Source organism: Cinclus cinclus, chromosome 4 (genome assembly GCF_963662255.1).
Source record: "Cinclus cinclus chromosome 4, bCinCin1.1, whole genome shotgun sequence".
Taxonomy (NCBI): domain Eukaryota; kingdom Metazoa; phylum Chordata; class Aves; order Passeriformes; family Cinclidae; genus Cinclus; species Cinclus cinclus.
Window position 1 is genome coordinate 8,861,422 of NC_085049.1, and position 14,239 is coordinate 8,875,660.

At 40.7% G+C, this 14,239-nt stretch overlaps 2 protein-coding genes across 4 annotated transcripts; one reads left to right on the plus strand and one right to left on the minus strand.

Moving 5' to 3' along the window:
* Positions 1-447: 447 nt before the first annotated feature.
* EFCAB10 (EF-hand calcium binding domain 10) lies at positions 448-1,704 on the plus strand. The gene is made up of 4 exons (XM_062490808.1): positions 448-547; positions 662-826; positions 1,107-1,191; positions 1,668-1,704. Exons 1-4 carry the CDS (start codon positions 448-450, stop codon positions 1,702-1,704), a joined length of 387 nt encoding a protein of 128 aa, XP_062346792.1.
* A 682-nt stretch (positions 1,705-2,386) lies between these two features.
* Positions 2,387-13,858, minus strand: RINT1 (RAD50 interactor 1). Of its 3 annotated transcripts, XM_062490809.1 has the most exons (14): positions 13,606-13,858; positions 12,382-12,577; positions 11,982-12,223; positions 11,640-11,813; positions 11,413-11,562; positions 10,080-10,236; positions 8,081-8,191; positions 7,669-7,894; positions 6,958-7,095; positions 6,028-6,227; positions 4,591-4,805; positions 3,753-3,933; positions 3,551-3,669; positions 2,387-2,961 (listed from the first exon to the last, which is right to left on the minus strand). In XM_062490809.1, the coding sequence occupies exons 2-14, from the start codon at positions 12,556-12,558 to the stop codon at positions 2,748-2,750; spliced, it is 2,304 nt and encodes a 767-aa protein (XP_062346793.1). In that variant the 5' UTR covers positions 12,559-12,577; positions 13,606-13,858; the 3' UTR covers positions 2,387-2,747. The 3 variants fall into 3 exon arrangements, with proteins under 3 accessions (XP_062346793.1, XP_062346795.1, XP_062346794.1); XM_062490811.1 differs by lacking the exon at positions 12,382-12,577; XM_062490810.1 differs by lacking the exons at positions 12,382-12,577; positions 13,606-13,858 and having other exon boundaries at positions 11,966-11,983.
* Positions 13,859-14,239: the final 381 nt, after the last annotated feature.

The window sequence follows — 14,239 nt, forward strand, 5'->3', positions numbered from 1 at the left end:
CCTCACGGAGGGAAGTTCTTCCTCGTGTTGAGGTGGAACTTCTTGTGTTTCAGCTCGTGGCCGGTGCTACTCTTCCTGTCGCCGGCACCGCTGAAAAGAGCCTGGCACATCCTCTTGGATGTGCAGCGGTCTTTGAGATATTTATATTCTTTAAGAGGGGATGTCATTTTTGTTAGTCATCTCCGGATTAACAGGCGCTCAACACCCGCATACGTGTTAAAAAGTACCGCGTGTAATTTGCATTCCTCACGAACCAACGGGGCCCAGCCGGGGGCAAGGCGTGTCTGTTCCTCTGCTAACGTGACGACTTCCAGGAAATCCCGTTTATCCTTCCCCCTTCCCTTCGTTCCCCGTTCCCGCTGGCCCCAGCGGAGCGTCCCGCGGCAGGAGCCGTTGTGGGCGGCTCTGCCCGGCCCGGCCCGGCCCGGCCCGGCCCGGCCCCGCGGGATGGCGGCGGGCGAGGAGCAGAGCCGCGAGTACCTGAGGCGGCACCGGCTGCCCGAGCTGCTGCACCGCCTCGGAGCGCTGCTGCTCTTCCACCGCCCCGGTGCGCAGGCCCGGCCCCGCCGAGAGCGGAGCCGCAGCGGGGGCAGCGCGGCCTCCGCTCCCCGGCTGAGGGCCCCGTGCCCGCGGGCACTCTGACGCTCTGACCTCGTTGCAGAAAGGCCCCGCGAGTTCCTGATCCAGATGCTGGAGAGGGTAAAGGCTGGGAGACGAGCCGAGGGCGAGTACCCGTTGCTCTTGGACGAGGCCAACGTGGACGCCATGTTCAGCCTGCTGGATGTCCTGGGCCAGGGCTACATCAGGCCAGCGCAGTACAGGGAAGGTGCGTCCACCTGCACCCGCCTCACAACAAACTGTTTGCTTGCACACCACTATCAAAATAGTCCCAAAGTTACCCGTCTGTATACTTTAGAATTATCCACACACCTGCTCACGCGACCTGGAACTTGGAAAGTTGAAAAGGTTACCTGTGGTTAAGTTTCCTACTTTTTAAGTTACATGTTATGCTACACACGTTTACCTTCTGTTAGATATAGGCACCTTTAAACTTAAATTTGCCTTTCCGAAGACTCGCATAAGATACTCTCTTTTGTTAACTTTAGCTCTTAAAACTTTGGGACTGAGCACTGAGGATTTGGAGCTAGGAGATGATGATATTATCACATTGGATGTATTCAAGGAAGGAATGTAAGTTTAATTGAAATTGTGGGGGATTTTTGGCGGGGTGCATAGGAGATATTTCACTGAGATTTATTTTTTATTTACAAAGCTACATAATTAAAGCTAAAACTTGCTAGTTTAAGCTTGACTGTGTTACTTTGCATTGCAAGACTAAAAAAAGTTCAGTTACTGCCTGATCTTCTTGCCTTGCTGTAAGGTGAACCAAGCTCCATGTGCCCTCCACCACCTCAGTTTCAGGATCCTCTCAGGTCAGAGTGCAGGTCATCAGGCAGCCCTGGGGTTAAAATACTGATCTAGAAATGTGGAACAGTGAGGCCCTGTTGTTTTCCTTGCCAGGGGTGGAGATGAAATAGGTTCAAAATTCAAATAATTCCCCATAGTAAAGGTATGGTTCTAGGAGCAATTTTTTCGTAACAGTTACGATCACTGAAAAGTAATGAATGAATTATCCTCATTATCTAACTAGAGATTTTGTGTTTCAGGAAGAAAAAGATGCTGGAGAGCTGGTCTGTGTATTAGTTTGAGCAGTGGTCTGGTATATAGATTAAAAACAGGCATCTTTCCCAGTTTTTCTTCTGGTTTGTCAGCTGTGAAGAGTCCATTTCAAGCAACACTCTTCTTCGCATCTTCCCCTGCCCTTCAGAGGAGCAATCAGCTGAAAAGGACAAATGACAAGAATGTGCTGATGTCTAGCAGGCACTGGAGGGAGTATCCTTAGCAATTGCTGTTCTTAGTATAATTAGATGGTTAAAAAAAGAAGTAGACATCTCTTATACAACTGAAATAGTATTCTGGAGTTTCCTCCTTCAGGTTATATTTTACAGTAAAGGATTGTCACCTGTTGGCTCATTACCAGTGAATAAAATTAAGTTGGTTTTTTGGGCTTCTGCTGGGTTTTTGTTTTCGGGTATTTTTATGGAAAAAAACAACTTCAACAAGTTATGACAAATGTCCACAGGTAAAGGTAGTTCGAATTTCCAAGTGGTATTTTAAAACTTAGCACACACTGTGCAATTTATAAGGAGAAATTTTTGGAAAAATTTGGAGATAGTCTTGTACAGAAAAAACAATCTTAATTTGTATGGAGAAAACAGTGACATATTCCTTCCTTCTGCACTGATTATATACATTTTAATACTGAACATCTATTACCTGGAATTTGGAGATTTAAAACATCTGTGTTTAACTGAAGACTGACCATTTCATAGGGAACATTAGCCCACATTGTAGAAAAATGCATTTACACTGTAAATACTCTGTGCTCCTTGGAATGATACAGCAAACATTGACAAGGCAGACTATTCATTAGAGATGAACACAGTTTTAGCTTCCAAATGCAGTGACAAGGTGGCCTTGGAAAATAAGATCTGCACAGTTCAACACCAAGTCTGCAGCATTTTGAAATTTTTTTTAAAACTGTATAGAATAAGGTGTAAAATTAGATGAAAGCGATCTCTCAGCATACAGAAATGAAAGAAACAAATATATTGCAAGATATTTGCTTTGCTTTTGCTTGGAATAAGTAATCTAGACCAAGTTATTAACCATTTCTGAAGAAGTCTTTATTTTCCTGTATTTGGCCAACTAGCTCTCAAATTGAGAAGAATCTCAACATCCCTTTGAGCCAGTTTATAAACTCCAAGTTCATTTAGTGCTGCTGTTGCAGATGGCTGGCTTGGCTTTAATGTTTCATTTTCTGAAGCTGATTGTAGGACATCCTTCAGAAGCAAGGCAGAGCCAATATTCAGGTTCAGGATAATGCAGGCTTCTTTTATGCTAAAGGAAAAGTTACATGGATTAATGCAAGCAGCACAAATTTAAGTGTAACAAAAAAACCTTCCCTGCTCCATGTCGGCTTAAAAAATACTCAGATTTCAGCCCCAGTTAGGTGAGGATTTTGATACTGGGCTCTTTACAAGACTGTGGGCTAGTGAAAAAGACTAACCAGAAAGCAAGTAGCAGCTTCTCATCCCTGACAGCAACTAGACTGCTACACAAGGCAGTCCTGAGGAGGAACACAGTTTAAAGTAGTCCTTCTAACAATAAAGTGTGTTGTGTTATAACTGTATCTTTGACTAGTTTATTTGGCCCAAGTTTCAGAGGTTTGTGCTACTTAACATTCCTTCCATAATATCTAGACATCCTGACTGCACAAAATAGAGACCCATTTCACAGTCTGTTGCTGTCTGAGTACTTGCTGCAGAATCAACTTTCCTAGTTGAAAACATCAGAGGCATGAATGAACCACACATTTACAGTGTGGATCAAAACTAGCTGTGAAAAAGTCTTGGTTTTCAGTAAACGCCTGTATTTCTCTGGACACTCACTTTTGAAATACCAATAGAGCAGAAGTTTGCCTACTTACTGCTTGAAGTAGTTTTCTGGCCTCTTGCAGTAGTGTGAAAATAAGGGGAACAAATTCCGACTCATGTCAAACTGGAGTTGTGCTGCTCCTCCTTCATTGAAATGATTTGCCATAATGATCTACAAACACAAAGAGGTGCACCTGCTGTTTAAGCCAGTCACTGACACCTACGTGGCATTGCACAGGTCACACTGATACCCACTTCCTGATAGATGTACAGATCCACTTTCTCAGCAAGCATTTGCCAGAAAATTTTAAACAGTGAGTGGCAGAGCTGCTGCTCCAGCTGTAGCAAACGATCTCGCAGTGTCTGCAACATCGGGCACGCCGTGCTCGACAAAGACATCACTGCTTGCTCTGCTTGGGAGGGTAAAGACAACCACCTGAAAGAAAACATTGCACTGCAGTCATTAGAATGAAATTATTCATATTACAATAACCAAAGTTAAAATTACCCTTTAAAAAAATCTTACCTATTTACAATGTTTCAGAGACAATTCTTTCCCATTTCTAGTTGAAAAGTTACCAGTCTAATGCTGTGTTTGAATTTCATTTAATATTAAACTCATGCTTTAGTTATAAATCTCTGAACGTGTCATTCTAGGGAACCCCATCTAATCTGAAAATCATTGAGTTCTATTCCTTTTATGAAGTACTTCAGAAATTCTGCTCAGGAAAAAATATTCAAGAAGCCCTAGGAGTCTGTGAGGACAGAACAGTCATGACAGGCCATTCTGCATAAAATCTTCAATACTACTATGAAGAAAATAATTCCTGCTCAAAAGGGAAAACTAGAATGATCCAGAGTCTTTTCTAGGGTTTTTAACTATTGCATCCACTAATTGTGGAACTACTTTAGGAAACACAGCATGACAGTGGTCCCAAGATAAGGAAAAAGAGAATTTTCCAGAACTTTCCTGTAGCTTTCCTACTCCAGAAAAAAAATACCGCCTATTATCCATTCTTGCCTTTACTTACCTTAATATTTTTAACAGGAAATCATACTGTAATTTATGAAGAGATTAAATAAACAGAATCACCTCTCTTTTTTGTACAGCTTTGCAGCATCTTTGACCTCTCTGAAGACATGATCTACTTGTCGCGTCAGCATGTCGTGCTTCAGGCGCTCCAGGAGGTTGATCATGTCATCAAAGACAGAGCTCTCCATGGATGCCAGCTGTCCCAGCTGGAGCTGGCTCACCCTGTCACTTTCTGCACAAACCTCTAGCTCGGCCTGCTGCAGCTGCAAGAAGAACTAGGCAAACAAAAACAGAGAGGAACACCATGGAAAATAATCTTGCCCCTTGAGGTTTTCACTGGTATTTTGTTAGGCACAGTTCAAGAAAACACTCTCCTCTGGCACGTTTATAAAATTAAAAATCTAGGATTTTAAAAACACTTTCTTATCTTTCCCTGTGGTTGTGATTTAGTGGAAAACAAAACTTGGTGGTTTAATCCTAGTGATGAACCTGATACAGGTTTCAGATACAACAGCAGACAGGTAAAGGAAACAGATCTAATGATATACTGAAAAGATATTTTAAGATTGACAGCAGCATGCTTTTAAAAAACCCTACCTTGGCCTCTTTTAAGATTTGCAAAAGTAAACTTTAGTTGTCTTTTTTTTAAGCAATGATTATTCATTGAATAATAAATTTACTGTGCTGACAGCAGCAAGAAAATTAATTGAGTTTATTGAGATCAGTATGTGACATTGTGGTAACAGCTTGTGGGTTTTGCTTTTAAGCAGATCAGGACACTGTAATAGATGCAGTTATACAACGTGAAGCTGCTGTCCTATCAAGTCAGCGTTATCCCCTGCTAGAGCAGGATTCTTGGTGTGAAGACAGTAAGAATTTGGAGGCTGCTCACAGCACACACAATGCCTTATTCTGCACACTCTGTGTGTAACAGTTTTTTGACCTTTAGGACCAAGAGCCGTAGAAAAGCTGAAATTCTGCATTAGGCCATGCTGCCACCAGGCTGTTGTACAGCAGGCACGAACTCTCAGTTATCAGTGAGTGGCTTTTCTGGGCTACACCTGAACCATGCTGCAACACAGATACCCACATGGGATCTGTCTAAGCTCTCCTGCCATGGGAGGAGTTCAAGCACCAGGCAAAGGCTGCTGCTCTGGTTCAGACATCTCCAAAATCAATTCACTTTTTTTTTAGAATAAAAAGCATGTCAAAGAGACTACTCTTTTTTGATCTCCTCAGATCATTCCATTTCCCAGGCTCCCTCTGCATTTCCCTAGGAAGTTTATAATTGGCAGTTTACGCCTCAAACAATAACCTGTCCTTATTTATACATCTTTTACTAAATCTGAATTTATATCTCATTCTACTTTTTCAGTAATTAATTCTCCTGAATACACCTAAAAAGTGATGGGGTAAAAAAAAGGTTTGTTATGAAACAAACATCCAAAGTCCATTTTAAAATAATTATTTTTCTCCTAAAGAATAATAATTACTTACTACATTGTCAGCCCAGTCTGCCAACACTGTTGCTATATAGTTAACAGCATTAAGGATTGCACAGTATCGGAATCCTAAGGAAGCTCTTGTCTCTTCCTTCATGACTTGAGTTAATCGTATCCTGAAATCATCAACTAACTCCTTCTGTAGGCCCAGGAACTGGAGTTTTCTGGAAGCTGTTGGAAGATTCTTATACCTGTCTGGAAAGACATTAATAAAATGTTTGAGGCTTTCCACCACTAAATAAAAGCTTTTCAAAAAGAAACAATACAGGCGTCTTACTGTGTACCACCTCACACCCATGAGAACATCATATAGTCAGTATTTAAATGTCAGTATTCACAACAGGTGATACTTCAATGTTTTCAGGGAAACTGCCCATGCAAAAGCTAAACATGCAATGACTTTCTTCCCCCTCCTGATTTCACAAGCTGTATTCTAACACTTGAAGCAATGTATGGCAATACCACACCCTCAAGTGTCCTCACACAGAGACAGACAAAGCCACTGAAGATGCAATTGTCTCCTGAAAACATACGTGCTCTTGTATACTGTTGCAAAAAAAAAAAAAAAGTTATTAATAGCTTCTGAATTGTCACAGATTCTAAAGACTATTAGGATTTATTATTGCATTGCAACAAATTCTATTCAGCCAACTGTGAGAGAATATCGTAATTATCCAATATGTATTTTTAATTATTATTTTGAAAACATGTTGCTAGGTCAAGATTAGTCATGCATGAGTTAGTGTCCAAAATACAAAATTAACAGGAAGCTTTTATTAAACTGCAAACATCACAACTTTGCAAGATTATTTGGTGACTGCTGCTGACAGTGAATATTTAGTGAACTATTTAGCAAAGAAATCTGTTAGCTGAAGGTTTTTTACTGTTCCTTACAAACAACAGCAATGCCCATAAACATAATTACCTGTTATAACTAACAAGAGAGTCATAAAAGTTTCAGCACAGTCTGGAACTTTCATTTCATCTACATCAGTGATATCTTTGTACTGTGATATCCATGCAGCCTCTGATGAAAGCATAGAGTCCATTTTCTGAAGAGCAACTGAGATGCAAAAAACTTGTAAGTTTTCAATTACAAAAACTCTTAACAAAAGTCCCTCTAAAGTATATTAACATAAAAGCCTTCTCTCTAGTAAGTTGAATTTTGCATGTTCAGGTCTACTGACAACTCCTTTCATACAAAACCTGCTTCAATGTATCTGCATTTGCAACACTGTTAATAAAGTCAGAATTAATTGGGGGTTTGGTTTTGTTTTTTAATAACTGGCTTGCTCCTTTCCTATACATTTCTTCTTCATTTCTCAAAAACTAATACCTCACCCTTTGAAATTTCGATTTAAAGTCCATCTCTGTCTGCACACACATAACATTTGCCTAAAAATAAGCCCACTTGATTGCATACACCTTAGGGGCAAGAGTCTCACAAAATACAGTAGCACTGTTGAAGCCTAATCAATTTTTATTCATAATAATTACAGAGAATAAAAATACATATGTTTTTGGCAGTAGCCCTGTCCAAGTGACTTATCCTATTTAAGAAGAGGAGCTGTGTAAGTAGACACATACTTTCTGACTGTGCAATATAAAGGCCAACAAAATGCACTGGAAGTCTTACATTTTTTTTCCACTGTTAGCCACCTTTGGAAGCAGGATTCTTCTGAGAGAATATGCATGCAACTGGGAAAGCTGCTGAGATAACCATGAACGCTGTATAACTCTCTCTCAAATAGAAGTACCTCATCCACAAGGTGACAAAAGAGTGTATCATCATACAACAGGAAGGGAATATCAGTAGCCAACTTCTCCAAAATCAGCATCACTAGAGCACGAGAGAATTCAAGCTTTGGAAAGGAAAGAAGTGAATGTCAGAGATGGGAAGTACTGACATACAAGCATACACCTGAGAAACTGCTACTAGACTAAGTCTCACCATGTACAAGTTTCAGTGGAAATGGGCCTACACAAATATCTATCAGAAGCTGACTTAGATGTTTACATTCACATTTACACATCATTTAATTACTTACCCCAGCATTCACTGAAGATCCTGCCTTGTCCAGTATTGGCTGGATTTTGTCATCAAGGAACTTTGAATGATTTCCAATCCACATAAGTACTTGTGTTAAATACCACTCAGGCTTATTTTAAAAAGAAAAGAAATTATTAAATGCATCCAAACATTTATTCAAGTCCTACTAGTATTTTAGAACAAACTTCTACAAACACAACTGTCTTTCCTGCCTTCTCTTCATCTCAGGTCACACAAGTCTTTCACTCTGTTTTATTTAACTTTCATTTATATAAAAGCATTGTCAGAAAAATGTTCCTGGATTTTCATTGTCTTAAATGTACCAAATATTGTGTTTCTCAACCAGAAGTTCCATTTTTATTTCCCCTTTCTCTACAGCTTTCTCACTCATGAGAGCCTTGTTTCTGCTTCATATACTTCTATACTGTTCTCCTGTGTGGCCCTTATCTCTTGTTATAGCAAAAGATGTCAAGCAAAAAGGATGCACTCCCAAGAAAAGCTCTGCTATTATTATTATTATTATTATTATTATTATTATTATTATTATTATTATTATTATTGTACCTAACCTCAGCCCCACCTTCCCCCTAGAGCTAGGGAATCTATCACCTTCTTATTTCACATTTTAATGCCTTTAAGCTTTTTCAGTTTCCACACCTAAAAATATGGTCGACAGGTTTTGATGAACACTTCTTTCAGTGTTAGTGCAACTGGAAGCAGTTCCAGTTTCCTCACTCCCAACAGCTAAAGAACCTTCTGCTGAGGTGCACTCACATTTTGTGTGTCTGTTTCTCAACTCTGTATTCATTTTCACTTGTCTCATTAATTTTATCATACTTGAGTTGTTGGGTTTTTTTGACATTCCTTCCCCAGCTGGGCAAGATCACTGTGAACTTTGAGCCTCTCCTCTCAAATACTGTCAATCCTGTCCAGGTTGCTATCTTTTAAATGTTTTACATTGGTATTTTCTTTATTGTGTTATCCAAGAAACTACTAAACAAAAAAAAAAAAAAAAAAGCCAAAATCAATTTAAAAAAAAATCCAAATTTCAGCAAGGCCCTGTTGAAATATCTTTCTTACCTGATACTAGATTCCCTGTAAACTTTTCTTAACAAGTTCTTATTTTTAATTAGTTGTTCATCTATTGCTGTTTGCAAATTCAATGTCTTGAACATAATTTTTCCATTTGCTTTTAAAATAATTTTGTTCATTTCTAAAACACCTCCTTCCCACTAATATACGTAACAGTAGTTAAAAAGTTCTGTAGCAGCATCTGTCAAGATTGCAAATGTATTTAAATTTACACAAGATGGTGATCACAGGCATACTTTGTGCAACAGGACTGTTACAAAACAGCTCTAAAACTTTGCTCTAGATGTGTTACAGTGGCATTAATACAATGAAATCCATTAGAATGGTAATTCTCAGATAAAAATCCTCAGTCTTTGAAGGCAATTCACACAAAAAGCGAGTCAGTTTCCAACTGGTAAACTCAGCATCTCTTGTTTTTCGTCAGTTAAAAAAATTCAACCCATTAAAAAAACCAATTCTTTAACAGTACCTTCAGACTAATCATATTTCATATCCTAATGGCAGAATCCAACATTTTCAGTTACATGAAGGTAGCAAAACACAGTGCCAAAAATCAAAGTTAATCAAAGTCTTGAGCCTTTGAGCTCAATAAATACAGAACAGTGCAAAACCATTTGGAAATTAATCACAACTTGTGAACAGACGGGAGTCGGTCTAAGATTGTAACAATGCTTTCTGAAGGATCTGGGATGGGAAAAATATTGCCTCACCAGAGAAAATGCCTGTGCCTCTGAAAGGTCTCCAAGTGCTGTCTTGATGTCTATCCATGCTGAGGTAGGCACAAGAACTGCACAGTTTTGAAGAATCCTGATTTTGGAAAGTGTGAAATCTATACAATTTAAAGACAGCAATCTAGAGCTTGCTTACAAAGCAACTAAGAAATGTCAAACCACTTTCTCCCATACCTTGTTAAGAACATTGGTCTGTTTATTTCCAGTGAAATGATATTTGAATCTTTTTTGAAGAGGATTCAGCATGATCTGTATTGGAAGGACAATTGGTGGTGAAGGGGGTAACGAGTACTTTTCTGGCAAATGTTTAGGTTTGGTTAACAGCTCATCTCTGAAGTTTGACAGTCAAGGATGGATGTAATTAAATGCTGAATTACTCCAGCATCATCGTTTCAATTGAATGGGCTTATAAAAATGAACACTGCTTAGTTCTACACCATTGACTGAAGGCACTATTATGAAAACAGTACAATTCCTCAAACATAAAGGATACTCAAAATATTCCACTTTATGTAACATTAAATATAATTTGGGCCTTTAGGGATTATTTATTCAATAACAATACAAAGTCTGTTTGATTTAGAAAACTTGTAAGAACCCAGCAAACCACCACTGTCAGAAACAAACACAGTGGCTGTCCAAGAGACACACTTATTGATATTTGTTAAAAGAGGATAAAGAGGATAAACTCCTGGGATTAATAAGTGCAACTCATGATTTCTCATTTTCATATAATGGATTTAAATGAGCCACTCTGCCAAACCAAAATTGTACCAACTCAGGACTGTGTACAGTGGACTTGCATCTTTCCACTACATGATTTAAAATAATAATAATAAAAAAGCCAGCCACAGTCACACAAACACACACACACACACACGCAAAAGCTTAGTTGAGCTTTAGTTTGAACTAATTTTTTGTGAATTATTTAATTCATAAAAATCAGGGACAGAATGATCAGCAGTGCCCTCTGAGCAACCTCAAAGGCAGGCTATGATTGCTGCACAACAGAAATCCTCCTGCAGTCTCCCCCTTCTTGTAAAGTCTCCTTTCAAGACATGTATGTTTAGTTTTGCCTCTTTTCCTTATGGGGTGGGACATATTAAAGTGATTAAAGCTAATTTCACATAAGGCTATAAAAGGAAAAGCATTAACCGTGTCTAACAAAACACACATCACCATTTTTTCATCGACATGCATGGGTAATGGTATCAAACAGTGTAAAGCCAAATCCTCATGCAACCTGAACTGTCAGCTACCCTGAGAGCACTGGATCTGATGACTTGGAGTTAAAATGTTGCTACTGACAAAAAGGACAAGTTTGGCACTTGGCATTTTGTAAATGCTGAAAAAACTCCAAACAACCCCCGCAGCATTCTAGTGTTAATACAAAGTAACAAATTATCTTCTGTCTTTAGGGAGAATACATTTTTTAAATAATTCTCCTTGAGAATGTGCATCTCTACCAGTTTTTATTCTTGCTAACCACGAGAATTTAAAAGGATACGAGGTCTGCAGCTTCAGAAGCTGACAGAACAGCATCTCCAAGTTGTTGTACACCTCAGGAGCGCTGGCTGCTGCAGCAAGGCCAAATGCCTGGGACTGAGGTGGCCCCACAAAGGGCCAGCGGAGCTGTGTCAGCACCTCCTCAAAGTCACTGCAACACAAAATAAGCACTTGGACATCAACTTACACTACAATGTAACGGTGAAAGAGTCACAGTATCTCCCTTACCTTGTCAATTTGTCCTTAAGGATTTTATGCCAGAATTTAACAGTGGATCTAACAAAAGCAAGAAGATGAGAACAAGATGATTCCTGAAGTTTAATATCCAGTTCTGCCATGAATGCTAGAGTACTGGCTGCCTCTGGAACATTGTTGGTCATCAGATACTGCTGAATGCTATCACTATAAAACACAAAAAAGTCAAGGACAAATATTCATTAATGATAACAAAAAAAGAAACATTCGTACATTGAAAAGTAAAGACAAAACTTTCTTGAATTTAAAATATTTTAATAATGGGATAAACGAGGTCACCAGCCTCAGAGGATACATACAGTACTCAGAAACTACCTCAGCTCTTCTATGCGAGAAATCCACTTGAGGTAGGCCAGGTGTCGCTCGATCTCCTCTACCTGACCGATCAGCACATCCAGATCCTCCATCCAGGGCTGAGCTTTCAGCAGGTGGCTATTGATGGACTCAGACAGAACAGTTTCTTCCTCTAGAAGCTGACTCAGAGACTTTTTGGAATCTTCTGCATTCTTTAAGGCATTCTGAATTCTTTTAGGGACTTCTGACGAAACTGTTAGTACCTGCATTGAGAGAGAAGCATTAAGGCAGAAATAAAACAACTGCACTGTGTAGAGCTGTACCATTTGAGATACTGATAAATTTAATTTAGTTCCATATTCTTAATCAGTCATACAGCATACGCAGAAGAGGAAAAAAAATAAAACAGAAAGAGGCTTACCTGTTCTTCTAAGTGCTTTTTGTTTTCAGATAGCTTTTCAATCAGGCTGCCTAGCTTCCCCAGGGAATCACAGTCATTTCCAAGTTCTCTTTCCACAAATTCAGAAACATAGTATGGAATATCACAGTGGTCTAGATCTCTAGTGACTTCTTTCTTTTCAATAGCAGTGCTTGCCATGTTTTCTTTCTCTGCAATACTGAGTATGCAATTTCTAATTAGCTGACACTAAGCACAAACAAATATAATCTACTGAGGAGCATAACTCCATGAAAAGCTGGGCAGTTCAATTTCAACTGAGACTGAAATACTATATTCATGAATTATACTGCTTTAAGTGAGATAATTTGCTGGCTTAAATCTAATCTGAGATCTCATAAAATCTTGCTTACATATTCAACTGGTGATTTATTATATATTAGCTACTAAAGAGAAATATGTATGTTAATTTCTTCCTTCCCCAAAAGCATGAATACTATTCAAAACAGTTTAATAAATATATAGATCCTGCATATATAATATGCATATAGTGCATATATATGTATATAATGTATATATACATATATAAAATGTATATATATAATACAGAAAACTTAATGAACACCACCATATTTTTTTTTTAAATGCAAAGGAAGATAATGTTCTACTTTCCCTTTTCACAAGTTTAGGATATTTTAGAGATACCAACCTATGATTAATGTGTTGCTAGCAAAGCACCCATGTGGGTCTTACAATAATTTGGAAAGTAAATGCATCACTGAAATATTTAGCAAAAAAACCCCACACAGCATAACATAAAAGACACTTGCTGTGCCACACGTTTGTCAGAGTCCAGAGAAACCTGACTTGAAACAACGTCCACAGTGAAACAAAAAAGGCAACAATGACAACTGGTTGGCTAGTTCAATCCTCAACTTCTTAGTATCACTTTCAAACCAGTATTTAAAAATAAAAACCTATACACTTGCATTTCATCTGCTACAAGCTTTAATTAAGTTAAAACACCTATTAAACAGGAGTGAGAAAGCCCCGCTGATGAGCCGGGGTCGCAGAGGCAAGCAACCTGGGTGACCAAGGGTGCTGCAGGGGAGGAAGCGAATAAAGAAAAGAGAGTAGTAAAACTCCTGTTTGCAGCATTGTAAACATAACGCGGCAGACGGGAGACAGAACAGAAGAAGGAGAGAATCCCTCCCAGCGGCGCCTGCTCAGCTCCCGCTCATCACCCACCTCGGCCAGAGGGCCGGGCCCTTTCAGGGGCCGGCTGAAGGCTCTGCAGGCTCCGGGACGCTGCGAGCGAAGCGCCGCCGACCACGGCCCGGGCTGGCCGGCCAGGCAGCCCCTCAGCCCGGCGGCTCGGCCAGCCCTTCCTTCCCCGCCGCTTCCCCTCGCTGGACGGTGCCGCGGGGACGGGGAGGGCCGCGGCTGCCGCTGCCCGGAGCCCTCAGCGCGCTCCCCGCCCGGCCCAGCGCCCGCCCCGCCGCGTCAGCGCCGCCGAGGGTGACGGAGCGCGGGGCGCAGGCGCGGCGCTGCCCCCGGGGGCCCCGCGCTCTGCCCGCCGGCGAGAGAGAGCCGGCCCGGGGGCTGTCCCTGCCTGTGCTCCGAGGGACAGGGCCCAGAGAGAGAGACAGAGCTGTGTCCTGCCGGCCCGGGGGCTGTCCCTGCCTGTGCTCCGAGGGACAGGGCCCAGAGAGAGAGACAGAGCTGTGTCCTGCCGGCCCGGGGGCTGTCCCTGCCTGTGCTCCGAGGGACAGGGCCCAGAGAGAGACAGAGCTGTGTCCTGCCGGCCCGGGGGCTGTCCCTGCCTGTGCTCCGAGGGACAGGGCCCAGAGAGAGACAGAGCTGTGTCCTGCCGGCCCGGGGG

Excerpts from the sequence above, each read along its gene's own strand:
- EFCAB10 (XM_062490808.1), top strand. The coding sequence starts at position 448 with ATGGCGGCGGGCGAGGAGCAGAGCCGCGAGTACCTGAGGCGGCACCGG. Across the intron at positions 548-661 it reads GCTGCTCTTCCACCGCCCCG|AAAGGCCCCGCGAGTTCCTG; the intron begins GTGCGCAGGCCC and ends ACCTCGTTGCAG. Across the intron at positions 827-1,106 it reads GCCAGCGCAGTACAGGGAAG|CTCTTAAAACTTTGGGACTG; the intron begins GTGCGTCCACCT and ends TGTTAACTTTAG.
- RINT1 (XM_062490809.1), bottom strand. The coding sequence starts at position 12,558 with ATGGCAAGCACTGCTATTGAAAAGAAAGAAGTCACTAGAGATCTAGAC. Across the intron at positions 11,563-11,639 it reads CTTAAGGACAAATTGACAAG|TGACTTTGAGGAGGTGCTGA; the intron begins GTAAGGGAGATA and ends TTTGTGTTGCAG. Across the intron at positions 7,895-8,080 it reads GATCTTCAGTGAATGCTGGG|CTTGAATTCTCTCGTGCTCT; the intron begins GTAAGTAATTAA and ends TCCTTTCCAAAG.